This window comes from Myotis myotis, unplaced genomic scaffold, assembly GCF_014108235.1.
Source record: "Myotis myotis isolate mMyoMyo1 unplaced genomic scaffold, mMyoMyo1.p scaffold_m19_p_2, whole genome shotgun sequence".
Classification (NCBI taxonomy): Eukaryota; Metazoa; Chordata; class Mammalia; order Chiroptera; family Vespertilionidae; genus Myotis; species Myotis myotis.
The window spans coordinates 173,259,905-173,286,130 of NW_023416324.1; the positions used below are offsets into that span (position 1 = coordinate 173,259,905).

Consider the following 26,226-nt stretch of genomic DNA (forward strand, 5'->3'; position numbering starts at 1 on the left):
TCAAATTCACCCACTTAAAATGTATACTTCAGTGGTTTTTAGTATATTCCCAAAGTCATGCAACCATCACCACCAGACAAGATATTTTTTATCTGTATAAACAAAGTTCTGGCCCTAGCTGGTTTGGCTCAGTGGGTCCTGGGTTCGATTTCACTCAAGGGCACATGCCTGGGTTGTGGGCTCCATCCCCAGTAGGGAGCATGCAGGAGGAAGCCAATCAATGATTCTCTCTCATCATTGATGTATCTATCTCTCCCTGTCCCTTCCTCTCTGACATTGATAAAAATATATTTTAAAATAAATAAATAAATAAAATAAGTGAAGTTCTGTGTGTATCTTGGGGAGTCAAATCAGAGGAGGAGGCAGGGGAATAAATGCATTCCAGGGGAAGGGAGCAGCAGAGCTCTGAGATGGTCCAATATATGGAAAACAAGAAAAGTGCAGGAGAGACAAAGTTTACAGGGAGGAAGTAGGCTGGGCTATTTTACAAGTGAGGAATCTGAAGCTCAGAGAGATGAACGAACTCAACTGAGGTCAGCCAATTTCTCTTTTGCCGATTCAAGCGAAGGTACCTAAAAGAGATCACCCTACCACTGAATCGTTCCCAATGAGCAAGCAGGGGCTGACACCACCCGATATTATTTTCTTCTCAAACAGTACAGCAAATGAGCTTCATTTTCCTGAACACTCCTTATATTACCCAGAAACATTGGCCATAATGACCACCATCGTTAGTTGAACAAAAACATTCCCGCCACAGTTTAGCAGATTCAGAAGGTTACGCTATCAGAAGGAGCTCTGTCCACAGACAACAACGTTTTGGTCATGAAAGTCCGAGACAAAGCCGTAATATTTCATTGGCTCATGGTAAGCTAAAATGTGCTTGCCCGGCAGGTTTCAAGTCCTCTGTATGACCATGAAGAAATGGTTCTACTTTCCTACCACTCAGTTTTCCTACCTGCAAAGTGATATTACTAGATCTTGCCCCAGCTACCTTACCACCATTCTGCCCAGAAGAATCATTGGGAAAGCAGGAGGATCTGTACTACCTCTGAAACTCTTGAGGAAAAGGTCAGTTAATACATGCTTTAAAAAGTAATATGCCTACTACAAGAATGTCCCCAAAAATCGGACCTCAGTTGAACATTTATAAAATCTTGGTTTAATAGGTTTAAATTTAGTCCAGATCAATTTCCATTTCATCTCTGGAATGGAGGTAAGAGTTAAGGGAACTCAGGAGGAAACAGAAAGAAAATAAAGTTTTGTCAGGCAGGGGAAATGACCTCTGGATTTCTGGTTTTGCATTTGGCGGCTGTCCTCTTGTTGTCCCCTACCCTCCTCTCTCTCCTAGGAGAAGAGACTGTGTGGATGCTACAACTCAGAGGTGTGGTGGGACATGTCCCCCATCATCCTCACCATCCAAACCCTTCTGCAGCACCACTGTTTACAAACCACCAGCAGGGTGAAATACACAAATTATAGCAAAGAGCAGTTATTTCTCAGGAAAAACGTTTGAAAGTGACCTGGTGAAACAGGGCAGAAGAGTTCACCAGAAGCCACCTCTGCCAAGAATCCTTAGATGTTTGCTGCCCACTAGAGAACCCATGCTAAAATGTTTGTGGTTTTGCAGAACCAAGGAGTTGACATATCTGAAAATATTCTACAACAAAAAAGTTTTACTAACCTTTCAGAGAAGAATGAGATCAATGATCCCTGCCGCTCTCTCGTCTCTCTTTTAGAACTGAATTACTGGATAGAAAACGTGCAAACATCAAGGTGACCATACCAGTTAGGGCATCAGTTCTCAACCTGTGGGTGGCAACCCCTTTGGCGGTTGAACGACCCTTTCACAGGGGTCGCCTAAGATCATCCTGCATATCAGATATTTACATTACGATTCATAACAGTAGCAACATTACAGTTACGAAGTAGCAACGAAAATAATTTTATGGTTGGGTCACAACATGAGGAACTGTATTTAAAGAGCCAGAAGGTTGAGAACCACTGAGGGCATCTGTGTTACAAATCTGATGATAGTTACTCCCTCCCCCAGTCTGCTGAAATTTATGCACACACAGCAGTTTTCATTTGTGATTCTCCGCTACATTTTAGTAGGGAAGTATCCATACCCAGCTCATCTATTAGTTTGGGGAATAATGGCCACTCCCAGCTTCTGGAGCAGTAAAATCCAATTCCTTTTCCAGAGAGAGGAAATATGTTAATATTTGAAACCAAAGCAACTGCAAATATGTAAGTGAGAATAAATACATTGTTTCCTCCTCTGGATACATAATTACTTAAGGAGTCTCCTTCCCCAAAAGAAAGTATTTTAAAGTCACAAGTTTCTGGGGGAAAGAAAAAAAAGCACCAAGTGCTTGTCCACTGTGACTCAACACACTACTCAGTTATCCTTCATACATGAAATCTTACAACAATCCTGCCAAGGGTTGGTTGTTCTATCCTCTTTTTATAGAGGAAGAAAGCTAGGCTCAAAAATGCTGGAACATTCCAGGATACACAGCTGGGGGCAGAGAGGAGGAAGATCTGAGCCCTAAGCAGATAGGCCTTGCACCTGACAGTGTTTTCCGGACAAGAATCACGTGGCAGTACTTGTGGAAAATACAAAATCCAGGGTCACAGAGTCAGTCTTTAGGGTCCAAGGAACGTGTTTTTTCTTTTTTTTTCTTTTTCTTTTCTTTTTTTTTTTTTTTTTTTAAGAACCATGCTTCCTCCACCCCTCATCAACAGGAAAGCTTGGGAAAGACAGTACCTCACAGCCCAGCCAGGAGATTCGAACCCATTACATCCCTACATTTGCGTCTTCTCCACCAAGAGACCCCTTAAAAAACAATCATATTTCTTCTGTCAAACCATCTCTCCTAAGCCCCCTCCCCCGCCCCCCAAGTCCAGATCTTGGAATCTCCTTCTGTCCCTTCACCCCTGAATCCTGCCAATTTTTTTCTTTCTTGTAATATTTCATTTCCTGGCTGGGAATGGGCTCTAACCAGCAGACTTCCAGCCGGGCCTCTGAACTCGCAGCGGTCTCCAGTCGGCCTGGCTCCTTCCCAAGCCCCTGGGCTCGGTCAGCTCTCATCCCAATCCTGCCTCTTCCGTCGGTCACGTTTGTTCCTCCGCTTGCAAGGACCTCTATCCTCTCCCGGCCCTTCCCATGTTCGGGGAACTCCTACACAGCCTGCGCGCCTCCGCTCCGGCTCTGGGACTGAACCCTGCCTCGCAGCGAGCTTCGTCCTCCTGGCCGCAGCCCCTGTCCCCTCCCCTCTCGCCACCTGGCTTCGCCCCGGCAGCCCCGGGAGCCATCGGCACTTCCCAGAATAGAGAGCAGCTGCTAACGTCAGGCTGCCGCCCGCTGCGGGGTTCCCGGCGCACCGGGTGCGGGCGGAGGGGATGTGACTCCGCTCTGGCCTTCCGTCTCCCCACCCGGGCCGGGAAACTGAGGCCCAAGGCCAGGGGAACTTCCAGGGGGTGCAGAGAACGTGAGGGCCGACCGGTCCAGAGTCCCAGTCGTCCCGACTCCTGTCCGCGATCCCTCGGCCACACGCGCCGCTGGAGAGCTGGGCGGGGAGCGGGTCTCGGAGCGAGCGCTCCGCCCGGGAACGCGCAGGGCGCCAGGCTCGACCAACTCGCCGCGAGAAAGTTGTTGTCTCCCAGCCTGCACTCGCCTCTCACCTCTGAGACACACCTTCCCGCTGGCCCTGGCACCCGCGCTCGCACATCCGGTCCACCTTGCGCACACCCCTTTCCACGCGCTCTTACGGCCCCTCTCCCTCCCACGCTTGCGGCTCCCAGCCGCTCCCCCGCGCCCCCTTGCGCACTCCCACCCGCCCCGGGGCGCGCCTTCCCCGCCCCGCCGCTCGCCGGGTCTCTGCGCCGCGCCCGCCGGGGTTCTGGCGCCCGGGAGCCCCACTCCTGGGCCGCGACCCGCTTCCGCCCGCCAGGCGCGGGGCAGAAATCCGGGGAGGCGCGCGGAGCGCTCCGAGGCGAGGCGAGGCGAGGCGAGGGGCGCACGGCGCTGGGCGGGGAGGGGGGCGCGCGCTCGCTCACTCTCGGCTGCGCACACGCCGGGACAAACTCTCTCACAGACACTAGCGGGGTGCGCTGCCGCCGCCGCCCGCCGCTGCTCCTCCTCCCGCCGCCGCCTCGAGAGGGAGAGAGGGAGGCAGAGAGAGCGCTTTGTCCGCGCGCCGCCGCCCGGCCCGGGACTCTGCCCCGAGGAGGGAGCCGCGCTGAGTCCCCGCCTCCGCCTCTGCCTCTGCCCCCGGGCGGGCCGGGCGGCCGCGGTGGGGGGAGCCAGGCTGAGGGTGGGGGTGGGTGGCGGGCGGGCGGAGGGCGGGGAGGGGGGGCGGTGGTGGAGGAGGAGGAGGAGAGACGAGGGTAGCGGAGGAGGCGAGGAGTGCCGGGTACCGGGCCGGGGGAGCCGCGGGCTCTCGGGGAAGACACGGATGATGAACAAGCTTTACATCGGGAACCTGAGCCCCGCCGTCACCGCCGACGACCTCCGGCAGCTCTTCGGGGACAGGAAGCTGCCCCTGGCGGGACAGGTCCTGCTGAAGTCCGGCTACGCCTTCGTGGACTACCCGGACCAGAACTGGGCCATCCGCGCCATCGAGACCCTCTCGGGTGAGCACTCGGCGCTGTCCCCCTCCCCCTGCCTCTCCCAGCTCCAGCCCGGACGGCGCCCGAAGAGAGGCCGAGCCCGGCGGGCGGCGCCCGGCGGGGGCTTCCGTGCCTGCACGCTCCCTTCCTCGCAACGGACCCTCAGCTCTGACCGCCGCTCCCCTCCCCCACAGCTTGGACTCACTCCTTGCCCTCCAAGCAGCAGCCCTGGGGCGACCCCTGTGCGGCTCCGAGGGTCCCCGATGCTTGCTCGCTCTCTGGAGGGCACCCTCGTTTCCCTGGCTCTCCGAGCTGCTCTCCAGAGTTCCCCCACCCCCATCCTTAGAGAGTCCCCGTCCCCCCACTTCACTGACCTTCCCGTCCACCCCCTTTGTCAGGGACCCCCCCCAAATCCTGCATCTCCTCGCTTGATCGGACCTTATCCCTTCCCGTGCCTCGTGCCCAGGACCTCCTGCCTTCTGGCGTCCCTGAGCCGCACTCTCCTTTCGAGCCCCCTCCCCACCTAGCCCCGCAGTCCCCCACTTTCGGCACCCCCTCGGCGCCACCCTGATGGCCCTCTCTGAAGTTTTGAGGCTCCCCCAGCCCCAGCTCCTGTACGACGGCACATCTCTCTCGATCCTCTCCCGAACCTCAGTTGCCTCTCGCTCGTCTCTCAAGCGCTCCTATTTTTCTCTGAATTTTTTGTCCGATTTTATTGAGAAGAACTCGAGGCGGGGGGCTTTCCGCCGCCTGCCCCCCCGCCTCCCGCTCGGCCAGAAGCACCTTTTTACGAGGTGCCCTGTCTCAACTCGGTGGGGGCCCGGGCTGAGAACCGGGAAAGAGGAGACCGGGGGGCCCCGCGAGCGCGCTGGAGCCCAGACGGGAGACGGAGAGCGACACACACCCGCGCGCGCGCGCGCACTCCCCAACTCTCCCTCTCGCACACGCACCGCCTGGAGCTGCGCTCGCCCCCAGACCACGAGCCTGCGCCCCACGAACCCGGGGACAGGCCGGAGCCCCTTCCCCACCAGCGCGCGGAGTGGGGGCGGGGCGGCGGCGAGGCCAAGGTGACACCCAGAAGCCCGCGAGGACTAGCCTCTTGCAGGAGTGGACCCCAGGGGGCTTCTGCGCGTCTTTTGGGGGGCCAAGGGGAGGACTAGGCTGGGAGGGGAGCGCAGCGGAGGCTTCGGGACCCCGGGCAGCGTAATGAAGAGGTGGGGGCCGAGGGGAACGGGGCCGCGCCAGCCCTGCAGCTTGAGTTTCAAATGAGCTCATCCTTTCAAATTGGCGCCGCTCTTTAGTAAATTTGTTTTTCCGGTAATGCCACCCACAGCTATACCTGGGGTCGGATCCTGGCTCACACCCTTCCCTTGTCGTCCCCAGAGCCGGGGCGCCCATCTTTCTTCCCACTGGGAACCAAGTTTGCCCAGCTGGAGCCGGGAGGAGACCCCTTGAGGGCGCCCGAAGGCGGAGCCCAAGCGTGGAGTTCTGTGCGTGCCCCTCCTAGACCCCCGCCGGGTTCATACAAGGAAGGTTCTGAGTGCTTTAATTTCTGTTTTAAAGGTAAAGTGGAATTGCATGGGAAAATCATGGAAGTTGATTACTCAGTCTCTAAAAAGCTCAGGTAAATATGTTTTGCTTGGTTATTTTGTGATTGGGCTTACGTATAAGTAAAAAATGCACTCCTTTTTTTAAAACGTGCTTTTGTAATTTTGTAAAAAGGCATTTGTTTTGTTATTGGATATAAGATAGTTTAGAAAGTTACATTATTTATTTTCATTCTGTAAGGTGTTTACTGGTCTTGGAAAATATCTGGTGCCTTATTGGGAGTAGTATGTGTGTGTATCGAGCACTAGCTATGTTAAAATTTGAAGGGATTGTTTAACTTGTTTGTCAAAACTTGCCTCCCATCCCTACCCCCAGCACAATGGTAACAAATGCTTGTCAAGACTTCCTGTGAGATGTTAAGAGTAAATATTTACTGTGTCAGCTACATTGCTTAACCAAACTTAGCAATTAATTAGTTTTCTTTTTTAGATAGCTTAATGTTGAATAATAAAATAATTTAGTTAGGGGTCAATATTTTGCATAGTACTATAAAGAAGTGGGTTGTTTGGATTGGATAGCAGTTAAAAGCCAGACTTTTGGAGTCACTGTGACTGCTGAATATTGCTTCTGAGCGCTTTGTTGTTGCTGTTGCTTTTAAGATATGTTTGAGGCTAACCTAATATCACTATGAAATCTATAGTTATATTTAACTGCACTGTTGTTAATGAAGGAGTAAAAAGGTTTGTGGAGATTGGAGTTCTCCTGTGATTTGCTTACATGAGAAATGTCTGTCCATGAGGAGAGAATGAACAACATCTTTGTTTTGAAGTTCATTGTGGACTTTAAATTTAGGCCCTTTATTACTTATTCTAGATTCTTTTCCCTCCAATGTGTTGTAACTTAGTTTGTATCCCATTCACATACATTTCTTCACCATTAGTCATTAAGTAGCTGAATTGGAGAGACTCTAAGTCTTTGATTTACTATCTTTAAAATCTCTGATACTCAATAATGTAATCATTTACTTGATTTTTGCCAGGATTGAATAGACTTTAAAACAAACTATCCAAATTTAATGAATGCTTAGATATTTTGTTAAAGGATTTTTAAAAATTGTGTGCACATTTACAGATATGTTTTATCTTAACTAAGCAACAAGAATATCTTTTGTTTGCAAATGATTCTGTGGCATATCAGAAAACTACTTAATACTTTTTTTAAAAAAGGTAAAAGTTGTGATTTGCAGTTTTGTGTGTAATATTAAGCTAGTTCTCTCTAGGAAAAGAGGTATTCTAAATTTGTATACTTTATTTTTTTGCTTGAGAAATCCAAGTTGTAGCTTTCTGATATATTATTTGTTGTAAGTTTAAATTATTAATCTTACAACACTTGAAAATTTGAATATATTGAACAAAGTTTGAAAGAATCACCTAAAATACTTAATTGGCTATGTTTCTACAAATGCCTACCTGTATTGGCAATATAGCTGTTTTGAGTCCTTTTTTTAGGTTATAATTTGTAAAACTCAGTGCTATTTTTAACTTTGGTGTCTCATTTCATGTTGCAATATAAGTGAAAAGCAGTTTATCTAAAGTTATTAGTATCTCTTAAAACTTCTCACAAACATACTATTTTCTTTGTTGTTCAAAAGGCAGAGGTAATTTGCTGGTAGATGGAGTGTTATTTAAATAATTTTGTGGTGTTTATATAAGAGTTCAGAAGTAAAAGCATATCCTAGATTTTTAGTATTAATTAAATAAAGAGCAATCTAGGGCTTATACAGCCCTATTAGTGCATGGTTTCTTTGAACATGTGGGCGATAGGAAATACCTAGGAGGCAGATTAAAATGTGCTGTGTATGATTCACTACACTGAAGATGTCTGACATACCAAATGTATGCATAAGCTGTTGCTGTAGAGGGTTACATCATTTCTGATTGGATGGTTTTAATCTTTTTTTCCCTTTATTAGTTTAAAATGCAGAAATTAGTTACTTGTAGCGCAGGCTAAGGGAGCGATAGCTAATGAGTGGTATGTACTGAGCTCAGACTCCTGGGATGGAGCAGCTGTGTGTTCTCATGTACAGGGCACTACCACAGTGGTGGCTTTCAAAAAGCAGGGTACTGTGACATTTGAAACCAAAGCTTTTATATTATATGGTGACTATTTTAGTGTTCTTTTGTTGCATTTCTATGAAAATTAACACATTAGGAGTAAATTTGTCAGAGTTAAGTCAGTTCTATATGTGGTTTTTGTGTTAGTTGAAGTGAAAATGTGAAGAAAACAATTCATCTTGCTTGCTTACTTAAATAATCATTCAATAATTGAGTGCTCATACTCTTTATATTGTTCTGATTTCTTTGTGTTCTCAAGAATCAGTTTTAATGTATACATTCTGAATAGATCTTTTTTAAGCCAATGATACTTTGGGAGGAGATGTTTTTATCTTAAGTTATGCAATTATTGGCATGCCATTTGCTTACCAATTGGGTCTTTGGTACATCAGTTTATATGTGCTGTTACATTAGACAGACTAGATACCATTATTTTCTAAGGTCACTCAGAAATAGAAAACTCTTTTTCCTCTTTTTGCCACATGTATTTCATTTTTATTAGATGCAAATTATTGTAATGTAAACCATATACAAACCATCTATTTCTCTTTCTAAGTTGGGTTCAGGCTCCGTTGAATAAAAATCTTTGAATCTTTTTTTCTCTACGTATTCATATTTCTTGGTAGTATATGTGAAACAAAGATTTCTCAATGAGGAACAAACTGGTAAGAGCTTTAAAGTTCTCTTGAAAGCTGTGGAAGTTTCCTTGATAGAAATTTCATTTTTGATGTTGATGAGTGTTTAGTTGTGTGTGTGTGTGTGTGTGTGTGTGTGTGTGTGTGTGTGTGTGTATAGACACTGCATAAATTGTTTTGAACTAAGACATATGCTAACTTGAATGTGCTTTGTAACTGAAGTTGAATGATTCTGTAAGAAACAAAACTTTGAAAAATGCAATTTCTGCCCACTTCTAGGAAGTAACTAATTGGTACTAGACATGCTTTCACTGAGATGGTGTGAATACTATGAGGTAGTGTAGGAAAAAGCTATGAATTTGTCTTTCATGACTTAAAAATCAGTAATTGTGTTCTCTCCAATGCAAATGAATTTGGTCTCCTATAGGAATGTTAAAGAAAACAGTATCTCAATTGTATTTTGCTTGTATGTACTACATTGTGTATAGTTGAATTAAATACCAAAAAGAAAAAAACACCCAACTTCTAGCCTTCCCTACAACAAAGGCTTTTACCACATCAATTTTTAATTCTGTAGCAACAGAAAAGATTTTAAGAGGTTAAAATCATATGGTAGCCTCTTCTATCAAGAATTTGTTGAATTGGAAATTAATGTCTGGATTTAATTATATAGGTTCCATATGTGGATATACTACATATTAAGGTAAAATTTTTATATCAAACTGTCAGGTTACTTTTGATTTGACTTTAAGTTGAATGTTTAGTTTCCCATTTTAAAAAAGACTAATAATTTTTTTTTATGTGGTTCTAGTTAATGTCATAGAGAATCACATTTTTGTGACCTTTAGGAGATAATTTATTAAAATTAAAATGGAAGCAATAAAGAAAAAAATTACTTGATAATTTATGTAATAACATAGGTTTAAAATTCTACTTTGTTTTTAAATGACTGGTCATTTGATGTTTTTACATTTAGTTAAATATTAAAAAACATTGAAATCTATAAATCAAAATAGATTTTATATACTGCTTGATTTTTCAATTTTCCAAATTCATATCAATTTTAATTTGTATTATAGCAACTTGTAAAAGTATTAAATCATTAAACACCTAAATATTCTAAAAGGTGATTGGGTGGTATGTAATACATTTGCCAAATTGTGTTTTCAAAAATAATAAATTTTTTGTAATTATGCCTTAGTATGACCAGTAAATTATGGTCTCAGAGTTTTTTTTTTATGTTAACTTGAGATTATAATTTATCTAGAGAAAATGAGAGGAGATTAGTAATAGTTGTATAACACCTTTTATACATAAAGATGTAAAGTATAATATATTTTTCAAGAAAAAATTTTAAAGGACATTAGAAAAGTTATAACTAATTGCAGGTTAAAATTAACATTTCACTATTGTTTAATTTTATGGAAGTAGCTCTGTTTTTTAAACTGGGGATGTAAATAATGTTAAAATGTGTGTAAAAGAAAAGTACTTGGGTATATTTATTAAAAGTCAAAACTATGAAAGACAGATTTCTACAGGAACTATTTATACATATTTGATACTTTTCAACTTTATAAATATTTGCTGTCGACTGCTGAATCACTCTTCCAAGTCTGCTAATGAAATCCTCAAAAGTAGATGAGCAATTGGTCAGAGTTGTTAGAGGATATTATTTAAACTTAAGTGTGTCATCTCTGATTCAGTGGGGTGTGTGCACATGGGTGTGTGTGTGTGTGTGTGTGTGTGTGTGTGTGTGTGTGTTTTGTTGGGGACAGTAGTTTCAAACAGATGGTATCTAGAGGGAAGAGAAGGAAATCTTTAATTGAGCAACAGTTACTCTGGATTTCAGTTATGAACAGGCAAATGAAAATCAATAGACGTTTGAACCTTGTGACAAAGGGAATGAAATCCAGTGATATTTGCCTTGAGTGATGCATAACTCGTAGGAGGTTGACCTTGTGGAAGCCAGGCACTGGCACCTTAGTGGCTTCTTCAGTGAGCATGCCACTGGAAGGACTATCCAATGCAAACTTTACTCTCCTTCCTTTTTGCTTGGATGTCCCTTCTCACTAATACAGTTAACAAGTGACTGTGAAGGCTTTGATGATCTGTAAGCCATTTTTAAGTGTTAGAAAATTCAAGATTTGCATATGCATATTTCTTTAGAAATTCTCTACTGGGCAAGGCAATGCATTATTTTGCAAAACAAATGTACTGTGAGAAAATCAATTTCGTTAGAAGAAACATGGGATTAAACTGGTTTCTTTGGAGGATGTTAAATTAGATATTTCAAAAAGTATTTTTAAAAATTCTATTTAAATATCACTAAAGTGTCTTCAGTGTTCTTTTCGGCAGGGCTCTCTGTTCTTAAAGAAGAGAGTGGTGGAAATTGGCTAAACCAATTTTCTAAAACTTTGCGTAAAAACATAATCTCTCAAAAGTTATGATTAACGTCTTAATTTGAAGGGTGAAACAAATCTGTTTAATAAAACATGTCCAAATTTATTAGTCAAAGTTTAATTCTTTTTATACTTAAATCTTTGGGTAGTTATTCAAAGCACTGTCATTGAAGGAAACATAATAAATAGCAAATAAATAAGAAACACCTACCAGTTAACAGTGTTTCCTCTGATTATCACCATTAAATTTTACAAAAATCTTTTACTTTATAATTTGACTTCATGCTTACAAACTTGTAATTTTCATTTGGTGGCATGGACTGTATGGGTTCTATTTTGGGAAGCAAAATTGCAGAGCGCTCAAAGCATTATTTTTAAGGTTTTACTTTTCCTGTGTTGATGATGGACTTTAGTCTGGTCTTTCCATAAAATAGTGAAGAAAAATTATTTTCTTCTGCAAAAAAATTCAGATCCTGTTGATTTGGCTTACAAAGAGGATGGGGACTATAATAACTGTTTCTTTAGTTTGGTTTAGACGCTAATGACATACTGAGGTGTAGAGTAAGTAGACCAGAGAAAATGAATGCTATTGCATTACTAGCAGACAGTGAAGTCCAAAAGCTCAGCATATGTCCATCATTTAATAGATAATATGTCTCCTCAAGCCTCTGGTTCTCTCTAAATAATAGGCTTACAGTTTTGAGGTACATTTTATTTGCTTATTCCTGGATTTCCTGGTTATTTATCTGTTTTACATGTTATTTCTTAAAATATGAATGTTTAGTTAGAATTTTCCCATTCTGTTTACTACCAAGAACATTTCATAAAATAGGTATTTTAATGAGTCCAATAAATGAAAATTAAGAGGTCTGATACATGTTTTAGACTTTCTAATACTTATCCAGATTATAAGAAACATTGTATCTAATGACCAAGGAAGTACATGTTATGGGATCATTGCAATAAGAATGGTATTTTCAGTTTTTCTTACTAGCATATAAATAATGTGTACAAATGTGTGACAGTTTGCCGTAGGGGAAGTTTGGATTTTTTAATTTGTTTTAAATGTGACCAGAAAGGTTGTTTCATGATTCCATGGGTTGATGGGTAAAAAGTAGCCTTATCTCAGGGAGATTAATGTATTTTTAAGCACCTGCCACATCTTACATTTATATAGTGCTGATGATGTCACAGCCTCTTTCACACATTTCATTCATTTCAAATGAAGAATATTGGACAATTAATATCCCCCTTTTTACAGACGAGGAAATTCAGTCTCAGAGAAACTTAATAATTTGCCCTAAAGCCTCATGGCCATTAGAGCTGGAACTCAGGTCTTCTGAGCTTCAATCCAGTGTGCTTCACCTACATTTACATAGTTTAAATTAAAGAAGTCACCTGAAAGTGTTGTAAGATGCAAAGGGTGCCATTCAAGAGTTATGATGAAAATGGGTTTGTTTGTGAATGACCCATTGCAACAGTCTTATTCTTACATCAGTCTGCATGATCTATACTTTGTTACAGTTTTCTAGAGAAAATAATTAGAAACAGAGGTAATCTAAAGATTACCAGCAGCGTTACCTCCTCCCATCCTCATGCTTGCTCTTAGACAGAAGTGTGTGTGTGTGTGTGTGTGTGTTGGGGGGGGGGGGTGCCTAACTAAGCAGGTTGGATTTTGTTTTTACATTGCCTTTTTCAGGGTTGCCTTCTTTGTGTTATGAAATAGGACATTGCCAGGAAAGATATTTCTTTCAGCACCTGAGCCATACAGATCGCACAGGTAGCCGTGGTAAATGAAAGTCTAGGATGGGTTCTTCACAGGTTTCAGCCAAAACATTGCTGGAGGGCAGATCTGTGTTTTGGTTTAAGTGTTTTCCTGGCGGCTGCCAGGTCTTGCCCCAGATTTGGTGCCTCTCTCTGCCTCCCTCTCCGTGTTGAATATAGCCTTTGACCTCTCCCATGGGGATGGAATGAGTATTAACAGGATAGCATCCATAAAGCTTTCTCAGCGTTCTTCATTAATGATATAATCCCTCAAAAACATAGTCAGTAACTAAGCATGTGCAGTACAGTCCATTTTTCCTCAATTGTAAACTTTGGCATTTATCCTCATTTCCTTTAACTTTTGTGTACACTCCTGTTTATGATAGTGGTGGGGGGAGGGAGGAAGGAATTATCAAGAAAAAGAATAGGTGAAAGAAGATTATTTTCAACTCCCTAAGTGTTTCATTCTTTAAGTTCGTGCAGTTCAGAGTGGGTATCGCATGTTCTGTGGAATTCTGATTCAGGAGATGAGAGAAGGAAGAACGGTGACTGATGTGCTGGGCACTGGACTAGGCCTTCTACGTATTTCATCCTGACCACAGCCTGGAGAGAGCTGTATGTCATCCCTTTTACAGCAGGACTGCAAGCTTCAGGCGCCAAAGCCCCTCCTTCCGCCTGACCACCTGCTTCCTAGAAGCAGTGGCCCTGTTACCCTCGTGGTCCATCTCATTTGAATATAGTAGCAGCACCCCAACAATAAAGTAGGACGTTTGCTAATGTGTACATAGGTTATAGAGTAACTTTGCATATTTTTTCCTAACTCAGAATAAGAGATAAAATTTACATGTATGCTACTGATAGGCAGAGGAAATGACACTGAAGTTTAGTATATTTTTAATATAGTGCAAGGGAAAGAAAACTAAAAGTGTTAGTCATAATTTGAAGAAGCTTTCTTGAAGTATCCTATAGTAGAAGCATTGGTAATTATATAAAGTTAAAAAGATGTTTTAAAAATATCATTGTGGCTAAAAATTAAGTGTGAAAAACATATGTATGCAGTATGGGGGGAGGGTCTGATTGATATATATATTTTAATCCTGAAAAAAAAACACACACACACAAAAAAACTCAAGCTTTTTTGTTCAGGACCTAGAGTGTTGCACGAAGTTTGATATGCTTTCATTTTTATCTGTGTTTTTGAATATGTCTAGGGTTTGGAGAAGGAAAATAAGGGATTCTTCCAAATTACCTTTTATAAAGTGGTTCATCTTATTAACATTAGAAAGTTTTAAACTTTTTTGACCCATGAAAATGTCAGTGATAGCAAAGGAAGTAGAAAAGATATATATGTGTTTTTGGATATAATACATAAACTTACAATGCATTTTTTTGACTTTTTTTTAGTAAATAGGAATTAAGATGGAATGATATTGCCAATGAAATGAGATATATAAGAGTTTTGCTTCTAAGTATAGAGGTGCTTATTTGATAAGAATATGATTTTATGAAATTTATTATGAGGTTAAAATAATGAGTTTTCTCAGTCAAGAACTTCTAATAGAGCTTAAAATATTATCAGAAAAGCATCCTTATTACCACGTTATATCTTCTCCATTCTTTCTCTTCAAAAAACAAAGTGAAAAGTATGTAATTGAGTGTTGATCCTGTGGACAGGTTAACCTCAAACCAATTCATGAAATAGAAGCTAATTTGAAAAGCTCATTTGAGGATAGGCTGTTTAGTTTTTTTGTATATCAAGGAGCCCTTTTACTTTAGTCCCTCCTGATCTTTGTGATTTTTAACAATGGCTATTTGGAGGGGGGGAAAAAGGTGTTTTTCATGATCATTGTATGGATAAGGTTTTGGAGTAAAATGTTTATGTATCTTTGAGTCAGAGGTAGATGATGAAACAGTGTAACACTGAAAAAATGCAGTTTAGCCTCTTCAGTTGTAAGGAAGAAAGAAGAAAGGAGGAAGGGAAGGAGGAAAGGAAGCAGAGAGGGAAGAGAAAGGGAAAGGAAAAAGAGAGGGAGAGAGGGAAGGAGGCAGGCAGCCATACAAGCTTAGGTGACTGAACTTTGTCAGGTTGCTCGTGCGCTCTCTGCAGAGCACGTGGGAGAGACTGGCGCTCACCGACGGTGTGTAGAAAACAGTAAGTGATCCCAGTGGTGGCACAGGACTGGAAGTCTCCCCACAACTTGTTCTTTTCTTTGATGTTTAAAAACTCTAGGAGTACGGGGCTGGCCTGCCCCACAGAAGGTTTTACATTTCTTTCGATGAGGCCCCACACTGGCCACTTCTCCTTTGTGTTTGGATGGTGGGGCAGGGCTGGACGGTGCCTGGTGTGCGGGCCCGCCTCCACCCTGTGCCCCTCGCGGGCTGAGTTTGGGGAAGCCGGGAGGCCTGTGTGTGCTTGCTCAATGTGCTGGAATGTATGGGTTCTGTGGCGTATACTTACTCGGCAAGTGAAGCAGACATGCGCTCCTCAATGGTTGTGGGGGGTCAGACGTCCTTGTGGGCTTTTGTGAGGGCTGAAAACTTGGGAAGGATTTTCCCAGGGCTGAAAGCTTCCCCACTCCCATCCCCTCCGACCCCCCGCAGTGCAATTTGTATTTATTCTCTGTGAAGGGAAAACACATCTTTTTTTATTTTGAATCATTGGAGGATAGAGAAAATATTGTGAATGCGTACATAAGCTGGCCTCTTTCTCCTGGAGCCAGCTGTACTCTTTTTCCTCCTTTCCTTCATACTGATAGCGATGCCTTCAAATCATGGACGTGGAGTTCATAACCTGAGCTTTGTAAAACGCTCTGAGTTGTGTCGCCCTTAAAGATGACATTGAAGACCTTGAGAAACCAAGTTTTAAGCTCAGGTATTGAAAAATGTAGGACTTAGTCTTCCTTTTAAGGAATAAAAGAACAAACTACTGGCTGATTAATATTCTTTCAACTTTTCAGTTGATATATATCTTTTTAAATTCACACTTTATTTATTTTATCCTTCACAAAGGTTTGAGATGACAAAGGTTCTGGTAGCTCAGTTATTTTAAATGACCACAGGGACTTAGGCTTATAAAGTAGGTAAGTTTGAAGTGGACTTTGTCTTAAGGGTTATTCAAGACTGGGGACAGGTGGTTGATTCTAGTAGAATTCTTTATACATTTTATGAGACTTACCAGGGAAGAGTTAGCACTTTGGTTAATTGATTTTTGTATTAATGGTTTGTATTAATGGTGTGTATTTCAACAGTGATTTCAAAACAATAATTTTGATACTGAAAATGATTTATGGCTTTAGTTCATATATAACAATTATGGTCAAGGTGTTGCTATCTGCCTTAAAAATCTCCAGCCCAAAATTCTGTCTTTTATTTCCCATGGCAGTGCTTTAAACAGCATATTTCACAGAGCCTTAGGATTCTGGGGAGGTGGTACATTTATGGGAAGAGAGCGTGGATGTCTGTACATGGGGGATTCGGCCTCTTACCCACCTTTCAATCAGAAGGCAGCTGCCTTCATTGCTGTTTTATGTATTGAAGTTTGATCTAGAATTTGAGGTTTGCTGCTTTAAAAAACAGTTTGAAAGTATTGCTCCTAGGCCTTGAGTCCATCCCCTGGTCAGGCAGTTGAGCAGATCCAAAGCTCTTTCTTGAGGGGAGTTGAGACCCTGCCTCTGTTCCTTCCTGTATCTCCTTCCTTTGGGTTGGACTTCCATCTCCTGTCACCTTCGCTTTAGTAACAGATGTTTGCTTTGCCAACTACATGCCAGACGACTAAATCTATGGATTTTTCTACATCATCGGCACAGAATGCCCCTCAGGAACTTTCCCGGGAACTCCTCGGCCAATGACTGTCCTCCAGCTCTTGGCAGAGCCATTGGGGCCGACTGCCTTTGAAGACTGAGGGGTCTGGTGACATGGGCCCTGTGTTGGGGTTTCACAGGGGTGATCTTCAAAATATTTTCAACTGGTTATTATGGACGGCCAGCACATCAGCAGGGACGCAAGCCATTGTTCTCTAACACACACTTCTTCAGTGTCTGTCCCGCATGCATGATTCTTGTTCAGAAACAGGGTATTACTTCCAAACATATGTATCAGTCTCTCAGTGATTTCTTAACCTGTGACCAAGGACTCTTGGGGCGAGTCCTTAAAGCCCTTGGACTTCGGTTTCTGTGTTGTTTAAAGAGCCTCCTGGGGGGTTCTAATGTGTGGGGTGGGGGTAGGGGGCTCCCCTCTTTGCTTTGCTCCATGATCCTGTTCACTCCATCACTCTAGCTTCCTGCAGACTGGCCTTCGGAGACTGATGATTTCATATTACGCATCCACATTTTGTACTAAGACTGTTAAGAGAGACCACAGTTTAGATCAGCGGTTCTCAACCTGTGGGTCACGACCCCTTTGGCGGTCGAACGACCCTTTCACAGGGGTCGCCTAAGACTATCCTGCATATCAGATATTTACATTACGATTCATAACAGTAGTAACATTACAGTTACGAAGTAGCAACGAAAATAATTTTATGGTTGGGTCACAACATGAGGAACTGTATTTAAAGGGCCAGGAGGTTGAGAACCACTGGTTTAGATAGTTAGCTCCAGCCAACTGTTGCCGGTGGAAATGTAGGGTCAATAGGCCCAAATCTGATTTTTCAAGAGAAGCCAAAACTCAGTTCTTATGTTAAGTATTGACAACAATTAAAAATATTTGAGGGACACTGTGAGGGTCAAAGAGGATAGCCTATGGGTTGAATCTGGCCCATGGGTTGCCCGTTTACTGCCTTTGCCACATGAAACCCTACATTTCTACAAAATATTATTGAAGACACTCTCCGTTATGTTAAGTATCTCTTATGCTTAAGGCTTATCTGTGAGTGAGGTAATAGTCCTCCTGATAAACTAGATAAACTAGTATGTCTCTTATCTAATGATGATAGCTGTTTGGAAGCTCAAAATTAAAATTAGGTCTCAGTTGCAGCAACCACCCTTAGTCTAGTTTTCTGGAATCATCATTTTCTTCAATATAAAGACCCTATAGTTTTATCTTTATGGAACGATCTTATTGTGTTTTTGTTACATTAAGCCATCTGAAGTCCTTCTGTAAATATGGAATGTACATATGCTGAATATGCGATAATCTTACGCGTTTATGTGTGTAGTGTTTCATTATTATGTTCACGAGCAAAAAGTAAGCCTCTGTTTTCATAGAAGTGGAGAAGCGTGTTTCCACATCAGTCTAATTACACCTTCCCCAATTAAACACCGGGCCAACAAATATAGGTATTGTTTTAAACCATTTTCTAAGAAAATGTTGTTCTCATATGTCCAGCAAACATTTTTAAAAATAAGAACTTGAGTTCTGCCTATAAATCAACATCTGATACAAGGCAGGTAGTTTGAAAAGCATAGAATGTAGTTGGTGGGAAAATCCCGTGGTGAAAAACTGCTTTTAAAAATATGTTTGAAAAGTGTTTTGGTTACTGTTGCACTTCCTTGTATTTAAGTTGAGGAAATTGAAGGCCATATGGATTTCACTTCTTGGCCTCGGGTTCAGTAAATGCTCCTTAAGGCCAAACTAAAAGAAAACTGCCAGTTGCCTATGAGATCTTTAAAAAAAAAAAATAACTAAAAAAACCCTCACAAAACTACTCTGACAGTTGGAATTAGCATTTTCAAAGTGTATCTCTTTGTCCTGTAACTTACATGCAGAACGAAATAGCTCATTAGTAGCCTCTTATAAGCACGTCTGCAGAACGTAAGTTAGCAAGTCTTCCCTGGTACGGCATAATAGAGACGCATCCTTAGTGGAGGCATCAGGTTTTCCCTTGGCTCCTCTCGTTTGTGATGGATCTAAGTTTCAGTTCCACAGAAACAGCCAGCTCTATTATTTGGACTTGAATGCCTTGAATCGTAGACATAACTTCTCATTAAATATTTTTGGATGAATTAAAATTAAAGCCATAATAAGATATCATTAATAATTTACTTTTATTTCTTTCCCTCTTTTTCTCCTTTCTTCTTTATTTTCAAATGGGGTTGGGGGGTGAGGGGACTACTAGTTCAAAGATTTTGCTCTTTTGTGACTGGGTTTTTTCAAACCCTAAGTGGAATAAAACCTTCATGGGCATGTTAGGTATGAAGGCTCTTTAAAACACGAGGTGAGCGGCAAAGAGCCACTGCACAGGGCTGCAAAATAAGTTTGGAAAGCAGAGATTCAAATTTGGTGGAATCAGAATAGGTTTTGTTTTTTTTACAGTGTAGGTTAATCTTAGCATTATTAGATTCAGTATGATTACATGACAATATAATTTTCACTGCAGCTATTTCTCTCTGTAACCAAAATTACATTAAAGAAAAACCTACTTGAAAAAAAACATACCAGCTATCCTCTTACTGTAAGACAATAGGTAGATTACAAGAATCAAACTCAAGGTGTGTTTTTACATAATAAATATGATCAGTTTAAGGAGACAGCATTGGAAGTTACTGTTAAAAACAAGGCAAGTGTAAAAAATGACAGGATTTACCAATGAATAAGATCATTTATAACCAGGAAAGTGCGACTGATCTTAAATGTTAATTGAGAGAGAGAGAGAAAGAAAGAAATAGCGATGTGAGAGAGAGAGACAGTGATCGACTGCCTTCCCGTATGCCCTCACCAGGGATTGATGTGAGAGAGAGACATTGATGGACTGCCTCCTGGACTGCCTCCTGTATGCCCTCACCAGATTGAACCCGCAACCTAGGTATGTGCCCTGACCGGGAATAGAACCTGCCACCTTCTGGTGCATGGGACAACGCTCCAACCAGCTGAGCCACCTGGCCAGGGTTATTTCACCCATTTCCTGAGGATCAGGACTGTGGCAGCAGTTTAGCTGGGTTGTTGTAGTTCAGCACCTTTTATGAAATTGCAGTTAAGTTGCCAATTGGGACTGCAGTCATTTGAAGGCTTAGCTAGTCTAGAAGATCTACAACCATGCACGTGATTGTTGGCAGGCCTCAGTTTCTCTCTGGCTGTTGTCTCAGTTCCTCACACCTGGGCTTCTGCATAGGTCTGCTCACAACATGACAGTAGGCGTCCCGGAATGAGTAATCCCAGTGAATGAGACACCACACTGCCTTTTACCACCTAGTCACTGAGTTACATATAGTCACTGTGCCTTATTTTGTTCCTTAGACATGAGACATTCAGTGGGAAGGGATTAGTCAAAAGGTGACTACCAGAGGATGGGGAACATCACCAGCCATCTAGCGTTTAATTAAGCCAATCAGGAAAAGTCAGCAAATCAAAGACTTGGTTGGTTTGGGGCTCAGGTGCAAAGTAATTCCCTTATATTAGTATTTATAATCAGCCCTTTTGGAGCAAACCTGGAATTCCTTATAAAACAACAATAATAACAATTATGGATTACTGAATCCTTTTATAATCCTTATTTAATTTTCATAATACCTTGTATAGTGAGGGAGGCAGATGCCACTGTCCTCACTTCACAGATTAGGGAATCGAGGCCCAGTTGTTCCAAGTCCTCAGATGGGGCCACGTGTTTGGCATTTAACCGAAGTTGTTTTTTTCTTTTTCTTTTTCATCTCTTTCTGTTTGTTTTTTCCCCTGAAGAGTGATTTTAGTGACTCTCCTTTTTATAAAACACACTTAAATTTTTACCTTTCAGCCTTATCTGAAAGAGCTGGGGTTTTTTCATGCCTAATCAAAAAGTTTAGAAGATGGTTCTTGTATCAGTACAGATGCTTGTCACTTATCTGCCAGCAACAAGAGTCCTTTTTGCTATTTTTGTAACTGGGTGAGGTCTGATTTCTCCAGAATTGTGCCATACTGTGGTTAGCCATGGTCTACAAGAGGAAAATATATTTACTCTTCTTTAAAATCACTGGTTTTCTAAGAAATATGCTATTTACTATAGTACATCTTTCTCAGGCAAATGCAGCGGTCACTTTGATATAAGACAAGGTCAATATTTCCCCCTATTAAAAATGCAAAAACATTAGGCCCTCAGACCTTTGGTGCCTCGCTTTATTATGTGTTTGTTTATTGAAGAAATTGGTAACATTTCGTACTGTGTTTGATGTTAGGCATATCCGTGTCGATTCGATGTTGAATGAATCATTCTGTACGAGCATTTTGCCAAACTCAAGCAAACCTACCAACTTTGCCATAGAATGTCCTAAATTACTTTGACTCCAGTCAAATAATAGTATTTTAATAGTTGCGTCTTTACCTTTTAATTGAATCTCAGTGCTTACTTTACTTGCATTACACATTCCCATAACCCATTTAGCCTTTTCTCTTAAAGGTCCTGTTGACTTGATATGTGAAGTGAAACGTTTCTTTTTTGACTATGTATAGACGAGGCTTATAGAATGTTAGACTCTTTAAAAAATATATATTTTTTTATTGATTTCAGAGAGGAAAGGAGAGCGAGAGCGAGAGAGAGAGAGAAACATCAATGATGAGAGAGAATCATTGATCAGCTGCCTCCTGCATGCCCCTACTGGGAATCGAGCCTGCAACCCAGGCATGTGCCCTTGGCCAGAATCGAACCCAGGACCTTTCAGTCCGCAGGCCAGTGCTCTATCCACTGAGCCAAACCGGCTAGGGCAAGAATGTCAGATTCTTGTTAAGAGTGCCTGCACTTTAAGAAAGATGCATGCTTTTTATATTGTTTAGAAAACATTGGGGTAAATATAGTATTAAATTTTCTACACAGTTTATATATTCTGTTCAAGCAGAGTGTATCCTGCATCATCCTGCTCTCACCCCCCTCCTTTCTTGAACGCTCAGAGTAGATTGTTGACCTCTCCATAGTTAAAATTTTTTATGTATTTTTTTTTCACAAAACAGTCAAATGTTTCTATTTCACTCCCTTAAGTAGTTTAAATGTACCTCTTATGATCTTGTTTATATTGGTTCCTTTGTTAAGTACCACCTCCCCCCGCCCCCTTAAAGAAAAGGTAGTAAATTCTAGTTCTGTTCTGTTAGAATTAGTGGTATTTCACCATTCAGTGAACTATTACCTTGATTCATTTTTAGGTTTACAGTGCTCTTGAGATGCAAACTGCTAATATCTGGGTATCATCCTACTATGGAAGAATTTAAGATGATGCCTTTATAACTTTCCCGTGACAGGAAGTGGTTACAAATTCACCCATTCAAAGGAGAGCGTTCAATTTAAATCATGGCAGTCCAGGATTATGTCATAGACAGAAAATGGGGACAGTTTTGATCAGATTAATCACAGCATAATAACACGGAGTTACTTCTTTTTTCAATACTTTTATTGGGAATATATTCACCAAAAAGAATCTAATAATTTTAATTTTTGATCATTTGACACTTGATTCTGTACTGCTCTTTAAAGGTAAAATTTAATTACAGTTTTTTTAAAAAAATATATTTTATTGACTTTTTACAGAGAGGAAGGGAGAGAGATAGTTAGAAACATCGATGAGAGAGAAACATCGATCAGCTGCCTCCTGCCATCCCCCACTGGGGATATGCCTGCAACCCAGGTACATGCCCTTGACCGGAATCGAACCTGGGACCCTTCAGTCCACAGGCCGACGCTCTATCCACTGAGCCAAACCGGTTTCGGCAATTACAGTTTAATTGTAAGACAAATAATTGTGGATAACTTCTAAGATTGAGCCTAGCAAACTAAAGCTACCTTTGTCAAAAATAAGATGACAACTTCCAATATCCAGCTGTTAAGTAGGAGAGGCTGCCTGGGAGCTGTGTTCTAGTGGGAGGCACAAAGCCTGAAGCGACATTGCACTCCAAAGGGTGCTTTCAGCAGTTCACTTTCTATACCGATTTCAGTTCTTCTGACAACAACATAGTGTTTGCAGGTGTTCTCATCTTGAGAAAAGCTTTGACTTTCTATAAAGTTTCTCTGTCCAGGGCAGGGGTCCTCAAACTGTGGCCCGCGGGCCACATGCAAATACAAATATTGTATTTGTTCCTGTTTTGTTTTTTTACTTCAAAATAAGATATGTGCAGTGTGCATAGGAATTTGTTCATAGTTTTTTTTAAAAATATATTCTATTGATTTCTTACAGAGAGGAAGGGAGAGAGATAGAGAGTTAGAAACATCAATGAGAGAGAAACATCGATCAGCTGCCTCCTGCACACCCCCTGGGGATGTGCCCGCAACCCAGGTACATGCCCCTGACCGGAATCGAACCTGGGACCCTTCAGTCTGCAGGCCGACGCTCTATCCACTGAGCCAAACCGGTTTCGGCCATAGTTTTTTTTTTTAAACTATAGTCCGGCCCTCCAACGGTCTGAGGGACAGTGAACTAACTGGCCCCCTGTTTAAAAAGTTTGAGGACCCCTGGTCCAGGGGCTTTAGGGCCCTGAGTGCTGTTGAAGGTGCTTCAGTCTGGTTGGTGGGATGTGTGAGAGGGATTCTGTCCTAGTTGGTGATGGTGCATTTGCATGTTGAAATTACTTCTTGCCTGCTCTCAATGAACTTCCTCAGCTGCTGAATGTCAGATACAGTCCTATCACTTAAGAAATGTTTTTGAGACTCAGTAAGGAACTCAAGTTATTTCAATTCGAAAGAGCATTACTTCAGCACCTACTATGTGTCTGCCCCAGGGTAGGGTACAGTGGAGCCCCTGCATGAAGGAGCTAATCTCTGGGGAGTCTCCTCTTACTTTTTCCAAATCTATAGAAACAAGCCACAGGAAAACTGCTGCTTTTCACCCTTATCCCAATACCAGCTTCGCGTGTTACCATATTCTGGTTACCTAAGCTCACTTCTTAAATGCCTATGGTGTCTTAGGCCTGGAATGGGGTTACTACTTAGAGAGCAAAAAACTGGTAACCTGAACCTGACCTCCCTCTCCCTCTGGGTGCATTAGGTTTACCTTCCAGATTACGTTTTTTGATCACTTATTCCCAGGTATTCAGCAACGCCTATGTGTGTGAGGCGTTGGTTAATTGCTGTAAAAAGTTCAAAGGTAGATAAACCACAGAATCTGCCCTCGGCCTAAAAGTTATATTTGTCTGGACTCCCATAATGCCTGGGGACAAGGTCCAGTGCACCCCCTCGGGGCAGGGAATCTGCTGCCTGGTATGGTAAAATTTGTGTGGACAGTAGGCAAATGGCAGCTGGGTAGTCCCCTTGGAGATCCTTCTGTAAAGCTCCCCTAAGTCCTTCTGAACGTCCGCTCCCCCACCTAAGTTTTCACAGTTACCTCCACTGTCATGGTCTGACTCCATAGCTACTGTGTGCACAGCAGGCCCTGTCTGATTGTCTGTCTGTCACTAGGAAGGAAAGAATGACTTACTCATGGTGTGTGCCCAGCATGGTATGGGAGGTGCTTACTAATGGTTGAATTGTTTTGTTCCTGATTTCATTCTGGTTGAGCTTTAGTAACTGCAATTCTCAGGCAGTGGTGCTTTCTGGCAAGCTTAGTTACCTGTTTAAATTGATGATTACGCAGAAAATCCTTTTCTTTTTTCTTTTTCTTTAAAATATATTTTTATTGATTTCAGAGAGGAAGGGAGAGGGAGAGGAAGAGAAACATCAACGATGAGAGAGAATCATTGATTGGCTGCCTCCTGCACGCACCACATTGGGAATCAAGCCTGCAACCCAGGTATGTGCCCTGACCAGGAATCAAACCACGACCTCCCGGTTCATAGGTAAAGACTCAACCACCGAGCCACGCCAGTCGGGCAGAAAATCCTTTTCTTTGGCTCACACTGTTGAAAACCACTGCTGATTAGACTGGACATCCTTCTGGACAACCTTCCAGACGAAGCTGGAGCTGCGATGGAATCCCGGGTCCCGGGTGCCTGCCGGTGGCCGGAGGGAAGCCCAGGTCCTGGGTGCCAGAGGGAAGCTGGTGCTGGAAGCTGGGGGAAGGAAGGCCTACTCTTGCACGAATTTTGTGCATCGGGCCTCTAGTATATTTATCATAAAATTAACTTAGAATAACTTAATAGTCAACTAGAAAAGTGGCAGCGATTCTCAGTGCGGCCCTTGGGCCATCAGTATGTTGTTAGAAATGCAGATTTAAAAAAATACATAATTATATTGATTTCAGAGAGGAAGGGAGAGGGAGAGAGAGAGAAACATGAATAATGAGAGAATCATTGATTGGCTGTCTCCTGCACGCCCCACACTGGGGATCGAGCCTGCAACCCGGGTATGGGCCCTGACTGGGAATCGAACCGTGAACTCCTGGTTCATAGGTCAGCGCTCACCCACTGAGCCATGCCGGCTGAGCAGAAATGCAGATTTCAAAGTTCTACCTCAAACCTATTGAATCAGAAATTCCCAGCTGGGACCCAACAATCTGTGTTTTCACAATACCTTTTAGGTAGATGATTCTGATATTCTTTCAAGTTTAAGAGCTACTGGTGTAGGGCAACTGTTCTGAATCCTGGATGCCCATTATAATTACTTGAGGAGCTTTAAAAAAAATACAGAGCCCGAGTGTACCCCCAGAAACTCTGATTCAGTCGGTCTGGGGTGGGGCCTAACATAGTTATTTTTTAAATGCCCTCATTGGGTACTGATATGCAGCCCGAGTTGAGAACCACTGATGTAGGGGGGAGAACAGAACTTGGGACATACTCTACATTATTCTATGAAGCTTGCTTAAAAAAATTAATCCCAAATAATGCTTCTTTCTCCTAAAAGTTAGGAGATCAAGAAAAATTTACCCTTATATTTTGCTTAATGAGGGTCCTCTTGACTGGGCAGTTCCCGCCTTTCATGGCATTGCGTTAATAAAAACTTTCCCATGAAAGTAGGTGTTTTAAAGTCAGTGGTATTTCCCATAGACACAATGTTGTTTTTGGGTGTTGACTTCCTGATCAAGGTGTTGGCATCAAATAAATCATAGATGGAACCAATACTGCGCCATAAAATCAACGATAGCAGTAACTAGAAAGCTCTACAGTCATTCAAAATAATAAAATTATGCTCCAGGTCCAATAAAATCATCATAAATATAGTGTACAACCTAATACCTCCCCAAGATGTCTCGGTGCTATAGAAAAATGCATGTGTCATAGGGAACAGTTTCCTGAATCTATTATGTAGTAAGAATTAACACTGTTTGCACTCTTAGAACTTGGAGAGGAAAGATTTGGATAGTCTTTTAAACTGTCTAAGGAAGACTTGAT

At 42.3% G+C, this 26,226-nt stretch overlaps 1 protein-coding gene across 3 annotated transcripts in view; it reads left to right on the top strand.

Annotated features, from left to right (window-relative positions):
• Window positions 1–4,381: 4,381 nt before the first annotated feature.
• The window catches only part of IGF2BP2 (insulin like growth factor 2 mRNA binding protein 2), a 155,058-nt gene continuing 133,213 nt past the window's right edge, over window positions 4,382–26,226 (top strand). For all 3 annotated transcript variants that reach the window (XM_036349431.1, XM_036349433.1, XM_036349432.1), the window contains exons 1-2: window positions 4,382–4,638; window positions 6,178–6,238. In XM_036349431.1, the coding sequence (XP_036205324.1) occupies window positions 4,461–4,638; window positions 6,178–6,238 (239 nt within the window). In that variant the 5' untranslated portion in view covers window positions 4,382–4,460. The remainder of the gene's footprint in view (window positions 4,639–6,177; window positions 6,239–26,226) is intronic.